Source organism: Lithobates pipiens, unplaced genomic scaffold (assembly GCF_037356315.1).
Source record: "Lithobates pipiens isolate NorthernLeopardFrog02 unplaced genomic scaffold, aLitPip1_a1.2 Scaffold_16, whole genome shotgun sequence".
Taxonomy (NCBI): Eukaryota; Metazoa; Chordata; class Amphibia; order Anura; family Ranidae; genus Lithobates; species Lithobates pipiens.
The window spans coordinates 111,588,367-111,601,883 of record NW_027507748.1 but is presented as its reverse complement, the minus strand read 5'-3'; the positions used below and the strand labels follow the sequence as shown (position 1 = coordinate 111,601,883).

General features: G+C 42.2%; 1 protein-coding gene across 1 annotated transcript in view; it reads right to left on the bottom strand.

Annotated features, from left to right (window-relative positions):
• CTNS (cystinosin, lysosomal cystine transporter) overlaps nt 1-13,517 on the bottom strand; it is a 54,136-nt gene that overhangs the window by 25,058 nt on the left and 15,561 nt on the right. The window contains exons 2-6 of the mRNA XM_077480268.1: nt 12,687-12,777; nt 11,796-11,907; nt 8,732-8,813; nt 2,939-3,042; nt 514-645 (exon numbers count right to left, since the gene is read on the bottom strand). Of these exons, the coding sequence (XP_077336394.1) occupies nt 514-645; nt 2,939-3,042; nt 8,732-8,813; nt 11,796-11,907; nt 12,687-12,756 (500 nt within the window). The 5' untranslated portion in view covers nt 12,757-12,777. The remainder of the gene's footprint in view (nt 1-513; nt 646-2,938; nt 3,043-8,731; nt 8,814-11,795; nt 11,908-12,686; nt 12,778-13,517) is intronic.

Genomic DNA, 13,517 nt, shown 5'->3' with positions numbered 1-13,517 from the left:
CCTTTCTATTTTCAGTGACCATGCTAGGCTAGAGAGCACAGTGTGGTCAGTTCTCTAGCTGGGCTGGGAACTGAGCCTGCTCTCCTCCAATGATCAGACTTGTCCTGACACGCCACCCCCACCCCCGGCAATTTACTAGGAAGAGCAGTGTCCTGCTGTATCCCCTCCCCTCGCTCCTATACAGCTGAGAACAGAAAGAATGTGATCATTTACAAAAAAACAAAAAAAAAGGGGGAGGTGTATATATATATATATATATATATATATATATATATATATATATATATATATATATATATATATATACACATACATACACACACATATACATATACACACACACACACACACACACATTTTGTCTTTCATTTCTATTTTAAACAGAATGATTTGTTTTACAAGGCGAGGGTTGACATATACTTTAACAGTAGTCTGGCAGTTTACAGTAAGTAGTGTAAATCTAGGTTTTACTTATTGTCTCAGAAGAAAAGAAGCAACTTTTTTTTTGTTTACCTCTTTCTCTTCCAATTCTCAAACACCTGAGGGTAGAAGGATATAGACCAGGCCAAGAAATAAATCCAGCCAATAATCTGCTCCAGTATCTGAACAGCAAGGCTGTGAATCACCAGGAAACGGATTCTTGGCCTACAGACAGAGAGATTGATTTGTCACAATGTTTTTAATTCCATCATTAACGCAATACTATATTTTAATGACTGTGCTGCTGCATAAAAAGATTTTTCAGATGCTGGAAAAAAAATAAATAAAAAGAGACAGTTCATATGTAACATTACTTCACATTCCACTGATAATGGCCCTCTATGCTGATCTTAGACTTAAAATGGACTAAACGCTTGAATCCTTTACAGCCAGGGAGCTGCCATCTTAGCCTCGGTTTGATTTGCAGTTTCCATGGTGCTGCACATGTGATCAATTATGACACCAGTCATTTGATGGCTTGGCAGTTCGGTTAAAAGCACAAGCAACGGTGACAATTAGCAATCATGGCATACCTCAATTGTAACGGTCTTGAGAAATAGTTAAATCAGGTGTGTTTAGTTCTACTTTAAGGCTTTCACCTTCCCCAGTGCTCCAGCCAAGCTAAAACATCACTTTTTTTTAGGCTACTACTACTCTCACCTACCTGCAAGACCAGAGGACTGGCAGGGATTGTTTTCTTTAAATTATCAATTTTATCTGAACTGTACCCGGCAAAGAAAAGCACCAAATAATCTATCTAAAAATCGATTTATTGATAACCCAGAGAACCTAAATGTTTTTCTATACATTGAGTTTTATTGTTTTTACTATAAAAACAAAAAGGAAATGAGAGTACATGAACGCTTACTACAACATACAAGGCCATCCACAACATTGCCCCCAGCTACATCACCAAACTCATCTGCAGATATGGCCCAAATTGTCCCCTCCGCTCCTCCAAGGACCTCCTGCTTTCTAGCTCCCTTGTTACCTCCTCCCATCATGCTTGCCTCCAGGACTTCTCCAGATCCTCTCCCATCCCCTGGAACTCCCTGCCCTTGTATGTCCAGTCAGCCCCTACCCTGTCCACCTTTAGGCGATCCCTGAAAACTCACTTATTCAGGTAAGCCTACCCCACCCCCACCTAAGAACTGTAACTGAGCCACCTCAACCAGATCATCCCCGCCGCTATTACCTTTTGTGCCACCTCCCCCTCCCTAAAGATTGTAAGCTCCATGAGAAGGGCCCTCCTGTCCCTTCTGTATTGTAATTGTACTGTCCCCCCCTTCCCATTGTAAAGTGCTGCGCAAATTGTTGAACAGATTAACACACTAAGGGCTTACTCTCAAGGCAATTGCCACTCCTCTGAAAAGCAATCCATGCTCTAAACCAGGGGTCTCGAACTGGTGGCCCTCCTGCTGTTGCAGAACTACAAGTCCCATCATGCTCTGCCTATGGGAGTCATGCTTGTAATAGTCAGCCTTGAAATGCCTCATGGGAATTGTAGTTCTGCAACAGCTGGAGGGCCACCAGTTTGAGACCCCTGCTCTAAACGTTTTTAAAAAGTGTTTAACTGCATTAGTAATGTCTGATAGCGACATCCCAGTAAAAGCAACGTGCTGTTTAGGTTTTGCTGTGGCATGTGTACAGTTGTGAGCCACTGTATGTTTAGTGTAGAAAAAAGCAGTCAGGAGACAGTAAAGCTCAACTGAACTATCTGATTTAGACGGCCCCTCCCTCTTGGCGATCTCCTGGGACACGCGACAGGTCCCAGGAGATCGCCTGTCCACTACGGGAGCGCAGCGCGACTCGTGTATGCACCGTGCGCGCCCGGCCATGAAGCTGAAAGCGGTCACGGCCGGGTGCCCAGAGTGGCAATGGAGGCACCGGCAGAGAGGAGCGACACCCCATTTGGCCGCATCGCTGGACGGTGGAACAGGTAAGTGTCTGTTTATTAAAAGTCAGCAACTACACTTTTTGTAGAGCTGACATTTAATAAACATAAAAAGCCTGGAACTCCCCTTTAAGTAAAACTAACAAAATACACACTCGCATGCATTTTCTGTATATGGCCCATGAGGTGGATGTACATTCAATACAGATGAGCAGGAGTGACACAAAATAATTCTAGGGAATCTAAAAGTGGTTAGAGAAACACAATAATACAGGATAGATATACCTGGAAGGCAGAAAAGCAACATAGCGTAAACCTCCCCTGGGCCCCAAGCAGTTGCTTAGTTTGCTCTGGCTATAGTTAACCCCCCCCCCATTCTTTATTCATTAGGGTCAGCTATCTAATATAGCCGATATAATCTGCACCCTGTATTGACTGCTTTATCTATGGAGTTTTTTTTCCATGCTGGCTTATCTCATCCAAAGCAGAACTAGAAGCTGCACTCAATTTGCACATGATGGAAAGGTCCGCACTCTTAACACAAACGGCAAAGTTTGAACAAACCCAGCAGTGTGAGAACTATTGCTGTACAAATAGGCTGTGACTTGTCCCACATCTTCCGCAGCCACAGTAAAAATTGATTGGTTCGACTTTGGTAACAGGAAAATCTGGAATTGGCAGAAAATAGAATAAGACAATACATTTCTTACACAATATCCTATTTTACTTTTATGTCTTTAGAAAGGGTCATGTTAATATGGTCAGAGTAGTTACAGGTCCTCTTGACCTTGTGGGTTTGTATTTGCAGAACTACTGATGCTTGCACAATACTAATTCAGCAGTAAGTTAGGTTGCATAATTGCCATCATGTGATAGGAAGTCTATATCAAACCAAGATCCTTATTTAAAGCAGAAATATTACCAGTGCGCTCATGTTCAGGCATCAGAATAATAACATTTTAGCAAACTAATTTTTAATGAAATAATAATAATCTAACATTAGAAGGTTAACCACAATACCATGTTTTCAGCTTTTTTTCCTTACTTGTCTCTGTACATGTTATAATTTAAAGAGTAACTCCACTTTTGTTGAGAAAAAGAAATTCCCCTCTGAGTGATCCATCAAGGTATTTTAACAAACTCTGTAGCAGATTCCTACCTTTTGTTATTCTGCAGAAATCCCTGTATGTTTGTCTGTGTCCATGTGAAAAGTGAATCTAATGGGAGTGGTTTCATAATTATAAATCAGCTGCTGCATCTGCAGGGCTCTAATAAGGAAAACTGCAGTGTCTGCATCCCTTTAGACGTGATTTCCTATTGGGAGTATTTCACCAAAAATGACATTGTTGTTGCAGGGGATGCCCGATATCTGACTTGTATCTTAGTGTAGACTTCTGGGAAAATCAGTGAGCCAATCAGACAAGCAGGAAATTATGTTTCTGGGGGGCAGTCTGTACACAACACCTCCAGTTAGCCATATTGCATTGCATTTTACAGAAATTTAAAGTGATGCAGATTGAAAAGGAAAAGGTAATTTTTAACTACAATATGACTTACAACATAGGTTGGACTTGATGGACTTGTGTCTTTTTTCAACCTCACCTACTATGTAACTATATGACTTGAGTTGCAATTGTATAGGTTATATTTTTCATTAATTTGCAATTTTTTTCCCCACGAAAGTGGAGTTAACCTTTAACCACTTGCCGACCACTGCACGCCGATATACGTCGGCTCAGCGCGACAATGGCTGCGGGTCCCGCAGACTTGATGTCTGCCGGTGTCCCGTGATCGTGTCATGGAGCGGCAGAATGGGGAGATGCAAACAAACAAGGCATTTCCCTGTTCTGCCTAGTGACATGACAGGGATCTACTGCTCCCTGTCATTGGGGGCAGTGATCGCTGTCATGTCAGTGGTAGCCCATCCCCCCACCACTAGAATCACTCCCTAGGACACACTTAACCCCTTCATCGCCCCCTAGTGTTTAATCCCTTCTCTGCCAGTGTCATTTATGCAGTAATCAGTGCATTTTTATAGCACCGATCGCTGTATAAATGACAATAGTCCCAAAATAGTGTCAAAAGTATTCGATGTGTCCGCCATAATGTCGCAGATAAAAAAAAATTGCAGATCTCCGCCATTACTAACAAAAAAATAAGTAATAAAAATTCTATAAATCTATCCCCTATTTTGTAGACGCTATAACATTTGCGCAAACCAATCAATATACACTTATTGCGATTTTTTTAACCAAAAATATGTAGAAGCATACATATCGGCCTAAACTGAGGAAAACATTTGTTTTTTTATATATTTTTTGGGGACATTATAGCAACAAGTAAAAAATATTGCTTTTTTTCAAAATTGTTGCTCTTTTTTTGTTTATAGCGCAAAAAAATAAAAATAAAAAACCACAGAGGTGATCAAATACCACCCAAAAAAAAGCTCTATTTGTGAGAAAAAAGGACATCAATTTTGTTTTGGTATAACGTTGCATGGCCGCGAAATTGTCAGTTAAAACTACGCAGTGCCGAACTGCAAAAAGTGCTCTGGTCAGGAAGGGGGTAAAATCTTCCGGGGCTGAAGCGGTTAAATCCTTCTCATATAAAAACAGGAGGATTGTTTAGCACAGGGATTCCTAGAAACATTGGCACATGTTTGAGTCTGAGCTTTCCATGGTACGTGAATGCACATTAAATGCATTGAAATGCATCTGAAAATAAATGGCAATGGGCATTACTGCAGCATATAAGGGCATGAGTTTTCAAGTGTATCTGATAAGCCGGTGACCTGAGACAGTTTGTGCCTTACTGCAATTTCAACCAGTCAGCAGTGACACACAAAGCCTGCTTGTGACTTCTAGTGAAAATTCTAAACACAGTATTAAAAAAAAAAAAAAAAAAAAACTCTTTAAAAATGCCAAAAATGCTCCCACTCGCTAGATGCATATAAGTGTAAAAAGCATTTTTTCCATAGAGAACCAGTACCTCTTATATTTACACATATTCTCCAGCACTCCACTACAAATCAAAAAAGTTGCCACAACTAGCAATAGGTAATGCATCCATCTTAAAGCGGTAGTAAACCCGCTAATGTTTTTTTATTTATTTTTTGCCACCTGCAAAGGAAAAGGCATAATGAGCTAGTATGCAACGCATACTAGCTCATTATGAAATACTTACCTTAGAACGAGGCCCCGACATCTGGCCCGATCCACGCCGAGGGAGCCGACATGCTCCCTCTGCGTTTCTTCCGGGTATCACGGCTCCGACGCTGTGAGTGGCCGGAGCCGCGATATCGTCACTCCCGCACATGCGCGCGGGAGATTTCATCCCGGCCGGGTCCGGCAACTGCCGGGCTTTCAGCCGAGAATCCCCTTGTGCGCATGCGCCGCTGTAGTGAGCGGCGCATACCGAGGGGAATATCTCCTAAACCGTACAGGTTTAGGAGATATTTTTTTTACCTACAGGTAAGCCTTATTATAGGCTTTCCTGTAGGTAAAAGTAAAAAAAAAAAAATGAGTATGCAACCACTTTAAAGAGGAACTGCAGTCTGCTCACACAATTTGTAATAAAAATATCTTTGCCATTCTGAAGCCATTGCCATTGCAAGTCTGGTTGCAACCATTTTAACTGTGGGCAGCTGAAGCTGCTGCCTGTTCTCTTCCTGGATTTACAGACACACAAAAGGCACACCTCCAGCTCTGTGGCTCTCATTGTCCCTCTTAAGACTCACCCCCCTCCCTTTCTGACAAATGCTCACAAGAGTGAGAGAGAGCTATACACAATGTCATAAGCCTAGGCTTTTTACTAGACAAGAAACAGGAAGTGGGCTGTATAAGGTATTTACTGACAGAAAATAAATGTTTTATTATCCAAAGTTAAAACAACAAGGTCAGAAGATTTAATAGATGGAAAGATGAAAAAAAATTCTGAAGTTCCGCTTTAACATAACCAAAGGGTATTTCATTGTAACAAGGACACCAACTCATCAAGAAGGACTCTTTGGTTTGATAGAGAACATTTTGAGACATATTTCATGCTTACGGTGATATGATGAATGGAGGGAAACATATTTTGTCATCAGTAAACTGAGCAGAGATATCTGATGAAGTCAATGATGATAAAATGTGTAGGGTAGTTGTTACTAAAGCTGTGCTGGGGATGAAAAGTTCATTGAGTCTTTCTGCAATTAGGTAACTGCCTGCTCGTATTGAAGGTACCGGGCAGACAGTGTACCAAGAGTCTGCAGGATCCTGGCATTGCAACCGTGAGCTGCTGATCCTATGTAAAAAAGGAGGTCTAGGTCTAGAATTATTGCTCTCGCTCTAATGTTCGTGGCAATACCTCACATGTGTGGTTTGAACACCCTTTTCATATGTGGACGGGACTGTATGCGTTCGCTTCTGCATGCGAGCACACAGGGACGGGGCACTTTAACCACTTGCTTACTGGGCACTTAAACCCCCCTCAGTCCCAGACCAATTTTCAGCTTTCAGCGCTGATGCACTTTGAATGACAATTGCGCGGGCATACAACACTGTACCCAAATGAAATTTTTATCATTTTTTTCCCACAAATAGAGCTTTCTTTTGGTGGTATTTAGTTACAGCTCGGAGTTTTATTTTTTGCTAAACAAACAAAAAAAGATGCAAAAAAAAAAAAAAAATCATGTTTTAATAGTTTGTTATAAAATTTTGCAAACGGGTCATTTTTCTCCTTCATTGAAGTGCGCTGATTAGGCGGCACTGATAGGCTGCATTGGTGGGCACTGATGGGCTGCATTGGTGGGCACTGATAGGCTGCACTGGTGGGCACTGATAGGCATAGTTAAGGCGGCACTAATAGGCACAGATAAGGCGGCACCGATGGGCACAGATAAGGCGGCACTGATGGGCAAAGATGGGCACAGATAAGATGGCACGGATGGGTGGCACGGATAAGTGGCACGGATGGGTGGCACGGATGGGCACTGATAGGTACCACAGATAGATGGGACTGATGGGCACTGATAGGTGGCACTGATAGGTGGCTCTGATAGGTGGCACTGCTGGGCGGCACTGCTGGGCACTGATGGGCGGCACTGGGGTGCAGCACCTTTGAGGCAGATTTTGGGTGGCACTGTGGGTGGCACTGTGGGTGGCACTGTGGGCACTGCTGGGTGGCACTGTGGGCACTATGGGCACTGCTGGGTGGCACTGACAGGGGGGCACTTACTTTATTTCAGGATGGCACTGCGGGTGGCAGGTGGGCACTGGCAGGGGGCAGGTGTCCGTTTAAATTGCTGGCCGTGATCGGGACTGATGTCCCGAACACGGCCGCCGGCGATCGGCTTTTTTTTTTTCTCCTCGCGCTGTCAGCGCGAGGAGGAATACTAGCCGATTACCGGCTCCGTTTCATCACATGATCAGCTGTCATTGGCTGACAGCTGATCACGTGATAAGGGGTCGGGATCGACCCCTTACACGGATCGGTGATCAGGCGAGTCTCACGGACTCGCCGATCACAGAGCGCGCCGCGCGCGCGCCCCTCAGGGGGCGCGCAGGCCGCTCGTATCCGGGATGACGTCAATAGACGTAGTCCCGGAAATGTGGGTCCGCGCTATTGCCGTCATTTTGCAATAGCGCGGTACCCAAGTGGTTAAATACATTTTTTTTATTTTATTTTTAATTGTTAATTTAATTTTTTTCATTTAAAACTTTTGGATCACTTTTATTCCTATTACAAGAAATATAAACATCCCTTGTAATAGGAACATGGCACGATCGGTCCTCTTTACAGTGAGATATGGTGTCAATAAGACCCCCCATCTCACCTCTAGGCTGGGAAGCCTGAAATAAAAAATAAAAATAAATTACAGCTTCCCAGCTGAGGTGCCACCATTCGTATGTATGCAGAGTGCAGAGGCTGGACGTGACATCTTAACATCTCACCCAGCCTCCGAACAATCATAGAGACTCCGGCGACAATCCGGTCCGTCGGAAATCTCTATGATCACCATCTGGGTCTGGCGGATCCGTTCTCCAACTCACTGATGGAAGCGGCGAGTCTGTAGAAGCACCGGAGAGCGGCGGGAACGGGGGGTCCATAAGAACGGTCAAGCCGTGGAACAGCCGATATGAACGTTCTTATGGTGTAGGGAATCGCCGGCACTAAAAAACGATATCTGAATGATGTCTGTAGCTGCAGGCATTATTCAGGTATACCCCCGCAACGTCAAGGACGTCCCTGGATGTACCTTGGGCGGGAGGTGGTTAAAGATGTGCATTTATTTATTTTTTACTAAAAGGTGAACTTATCCTTTAAATGGCAGGTCTATTTCACGTGTACAGTATATGTTATGTATACATTACTTACTTGTTCAGGAAGACGGACAATGGTTTTGTTCTTAGAAGAGTAGGTAATGTTGAATGTAAACACAGCAGGCTCATTCAGTGGTCTAGAGAAAAAATTGGGGGAAAACGCACACATATATGAGCAAGCAAGCTAATCCTATTTGCTCCACATGAACATAAGAACATTGAGAAAAAGAATCCATATTCATTTCATTGAAGTCCCCCAGTTTTTTAGTACGGAAAGGGGATTAAAAAAAAAAAAAAAGACTTAATTTATTTCCTCATTGTAAGGATAGCCAAAGACAGTTTTACTACTCAGAGCCCTTAGGCTGGATTCACACCTATGCAGTTTTAGTGCTTTTTGCATTTTGAGGATTTGCACTACAGTCCATTTAACATGGTTTCCTATGGAACACGTTCTGTACTGCAAATCTGCAAAATGCAAAAAGCACTAAAACTGCGTAGGTGTGAATCCAGCCTTACACCTGGTGCACCTACATAATGGTGGTGATGTTGGAACACAGAAAGGTCCAGGTCATGCCTGCTAGTGCTTGCGCTTAGATGATTAGCATAAATGCGGCAGATTTCAGTCAATTTGCATAACATATGCATGGATGTTTAAATAATCACTCATTTTTAAGATGAGAATGAAGAGGTTTCTTCTTTTAGGATCAAGGTTTTGCTATTTATAACAGTGAGCAGAGATCAGCTCTTTTATGCTCCATTTGCTGTGCACCTTTCGGACCATCTCATTTATAAAATTTGAGTTGCAGTGTGTAGTCAGCAAAGACCAATGGAGTTCTCTTTACTTAACAGAGCTCTGCAAATGAAAGAAAGCTGGTCATGTGACTTTGACCGGTCACTGCGTTTTTTAAATGTCAGTTTTTTTGTTTTTTTTGTCAGCGACATAGCTTCTCTACATTTTAAATGTGCCTCTTTCAGAAATTATATGTCTGTAATAGCCAAGACCCAAACCTGATTTTCATTTTTAGTAGTTGGTTATCTACTGGGAAGATCTCCCCTACAGTTATCAGCTCAGCCCCTTAAAGTGTTACTAAACCTACAACAGTAAAATCAGTCTGTATATACAATAAAGCATGCTTGTTATAATCATTTTGGAACCTAAGAGGTTAATCCTGCGTACTGTGTAAAAAGCCGTTTTGAAGCCTTAATATAGCATGTGTATACGAGAACTTAATCAAAAAAACAAAAACTGTGGTTGTAACACTTGTTGTCAGTATGACAGTTGGTTATGGTTTAACTATTTATGACACGGGATATTGGAATTGCTGCACAGTGGATGGTTTGATGTATTAAGCAATGCAGGGGCAAGACATTGGAGAGTATATTGGCAATCTCAAACAGGAAAATGGGTATGATTAGTGAGTGTAGCACAGGAGGTTACATCTACCAATACAGGGGAATGTATCGAGAAAGTGGACATTTGGGATTTGACTCCTCTCCTGATGTTTCTCCTGTTCCTGTAATTTATTTATATATTTTATATACTTTATATATTATATATATGTTTTTTTTTTCTTTTTTTTTTCCTCTCTGTCTCTGTATGCACTGCCTGTTGTATACCATGTAATGTGCAGCAAGTGAAATAAAAGTTATTTTCTGATTAAAAAAAAAAAAAAGCCGGTTTGATCCCATCTTCTCTAAACCTCCCCTTCTTCCACAGTCCCCAACTCATCTCCTGAGACAGAGCCTTTTGGGCACTCTGTACATGCTCGGTTTGGGGTGTTTTGCTAGAGAGTTTTTTTTCTTGGGAGAGTGCATGTGATGAGTACAGGGCCAATCAGCACTGTCCAGACAGAGGGTCAAGAGTCATGCAGTCTCATAGAATAGTTAGCTGAGAATGAAAATTCCTCCTACAAGCTTTAACCAGTACTCAGCTGGACACTGATAGAAGTCACAAGACTGCCATATACTGCTGATGAGAAAGGGCATTTAGGAGTTTATAATTACATTTTCATGTTCTGTGTACTGTGGCAGGTCAGATACAGTGAATGCATGGTCCTGGGTTTAGCAACACTTTAATCTAATTAAATGTATAAAAATGATTTCATAAAGTGATATTAAAGTCAATCAAGTCAAGTCAAAAATGAGCTTCCTACGTACCCTTGCGTGCAAGGTTGTAGTTCTAAACAGGAAAACAAATGTAGCGGGGACACACTTCATTGGATTTTTTAGGTTTGTCTTCATATTACATTGTTTTGATAAATGCAAATGTGATTGTACAATCTCTGCACAATCTCCTTAATAGTTTCCAAATCCATGTCATAAGAGGATGAACCTAAACAATTTATTCGATTACTATCCAGTCAAGCAGATCCTTGTACTACATAGTTGATGGTGGATCTGAAGGAGGTTGTAAAAATCTAATTTGTAAAAATGTGCATTATTTTTTGTTTCAGGAGCCTGTAAAGCATTGCACCAGAGATCAGTATCGCTGATGCCATGCAGGTCTCCTGCAGATCTGTCAGTGTATAGGCTCTCTCGTACCTTGTATGGGCATTCAGACAGGAAGAATGAATGAACGACCACAGCGCCATGGTAGTTCATTGAAAACTACAAGCCGACAGCCGCAAAGGCTGCTGGACCTTGCAAGTTTCCATTCAGAGAGAGCTGTGAATGAGTGACAAAGCAGGTTTTTTTATTTTGACAGCTAGCGGGGTGGAGAAGATCCCTGCTAGCCGTCACAGTGGAGAAGCGGGAGGTGCAGGGGCCGGTGCATTCATAACACGTTACACCCTAAATATGGGTGTAACATGTAATGTGTTATGAAAGGCAAACTTATGCTTTAAGGCACACCACAATGTGAGTGTATCCCTGTACAATCTTAATTAAATTTACCAAACTATGTAATATGTGGTCAAACTTTTACCATCAAATCTATTTCAATCAAAAACACATCAGCTTTTATTCAACAGTTGTCATTTTCCATTTCAGGTATTTCAGTCTCAGACGCCTGAAGCAGTTCTGCCGTAGACAATTTCATAAAGAACTTATTATTGAAACAATAGGAACTCGCAGCAGCTGAGCTTTCGGAAATAAAAACAGTATAAAAGAGAACCACCTACATTAAAGTCAAGGTTATATTTGTAGAGCTGCCATTTTCCATGCTTACAACATCTGGAAGGGAAGCTCTGAATGCAGAATCAGTCCACACAGCAGACGACACAGTCTCAGCACCTGCAATTTAACATGAAAGCTTATACTGAAGATGCAATGAATATATTACGTACAGCAAGTGCCAAAGCAACAATGCCCCCTACTACCCTGCCCACTACTGTACCAGAACTCACAAAAGCTAGACGATTGTATAGAATATTTACCTCTCATTGTGGTTCATAATGGGGCCATGGCATGGCCTTTCTTCTGTAGGGGAGAACAGGGATCAGAGTACAGGCCCATGCACTGCAGCCTTCCAAACACATTACAATCCACTCTTCAGCTTTTAAAAAAGTGCCCCTTTGTCATTCTCTACCTGTACCCTATATGCTGTCTGTCTGCATAAACGCTGACTAGGTGAACCCCCTCTTCTGTCTAAATGCCAGGACGTTACAAGTGCACTCCCAACATGAAGAAATTAACACACCTGCTTGTTCAAAGGCTGCGAAAATGCAGTACACAATCTCTCCCTCTGTAGCTGCATCAGCTGAACTCAGGGAGAGACATTCCACACTGCGCATGCACAGTCTTTGAATGAGACGCTGTGCTTGATCCTTTGGTGCTGGAAGCGCCCTTGCAACTTCCTGACTAAATGGAAGAAGAGTCACCTGACTCACCTAGTCAATACTACAGAATTGTTGTGCCGCGTATGGAGTACAGCTATGGAATGACAAAGGAGCCATTTTTAAAGAGAGGATAGTAACGTGCCTGGGAGGCTGCAGTGCATGGAGGGGAGGTATTGGTTGGGAAAACTGTCCCTAAAGTTGAACTAACCCCTTAAAGTCTATACTAACACTTACCAGAAAGAACCATGCAATGAAGGAGGAAGAGGGTGAATATGACGCACTTCATTTTCAAAATCATTTCCATATTTTGGGATGACCATCAGACCTGCAAAACAAATACATGCACTTTAGTCTTCTTTGCACATGTTGTCTCTTTCTACATTTATCAAAGTTACTTCTTAAAATACTGTCCTTATTGTTCTACAGCAACCAATAAGATTTATCCTATCACCTTCCCACCGTCTTTTTACAAGTAGGTCAGATGACACGCACACAGATAAGACTGTGTCCAAGAGATCATTCCATTCTCACATGCAGATATTATGGCTTCCTGCAAAAATGTCAACTGGGCAAAAGGTATGCCAAGGCAGAAGAGGCACCCACCTTGGATAACATGATGTGGGGGACACAGCCACCTCTGTATGGCCTGGGCATTTCTTGCCTTGTGGAAGACTGTCCTGCCAAGCTTATAGCTCTACGTTGCATGTTGGCATCCTTGCCTCGGGTGCCAGAACGTGACACCTTGACGTAACACAGACTGCATGGCATCCAAGATATAACAGGTAGGTAAACCTAATCGCTAAAATCTCATACAAACCTTATATATAAAGGTAGTTGCGCACTACTATTCAATAAGATAAACAAACAAAATTGCTGCTGCTGGTCACCTATGTGTTCTCACAAGATATACGACATATAGTACGTGAATTAGACAACGCTGCATTTAACCACTTGCTTACTGGGCACTTAAACACCATTCTGCCCAGACCAAATTTCAGCTTTCGGTGCTCTCACAATTTGAATGACAATTACTCAGTCATGCAACACTGTACCCAAATGAATTTT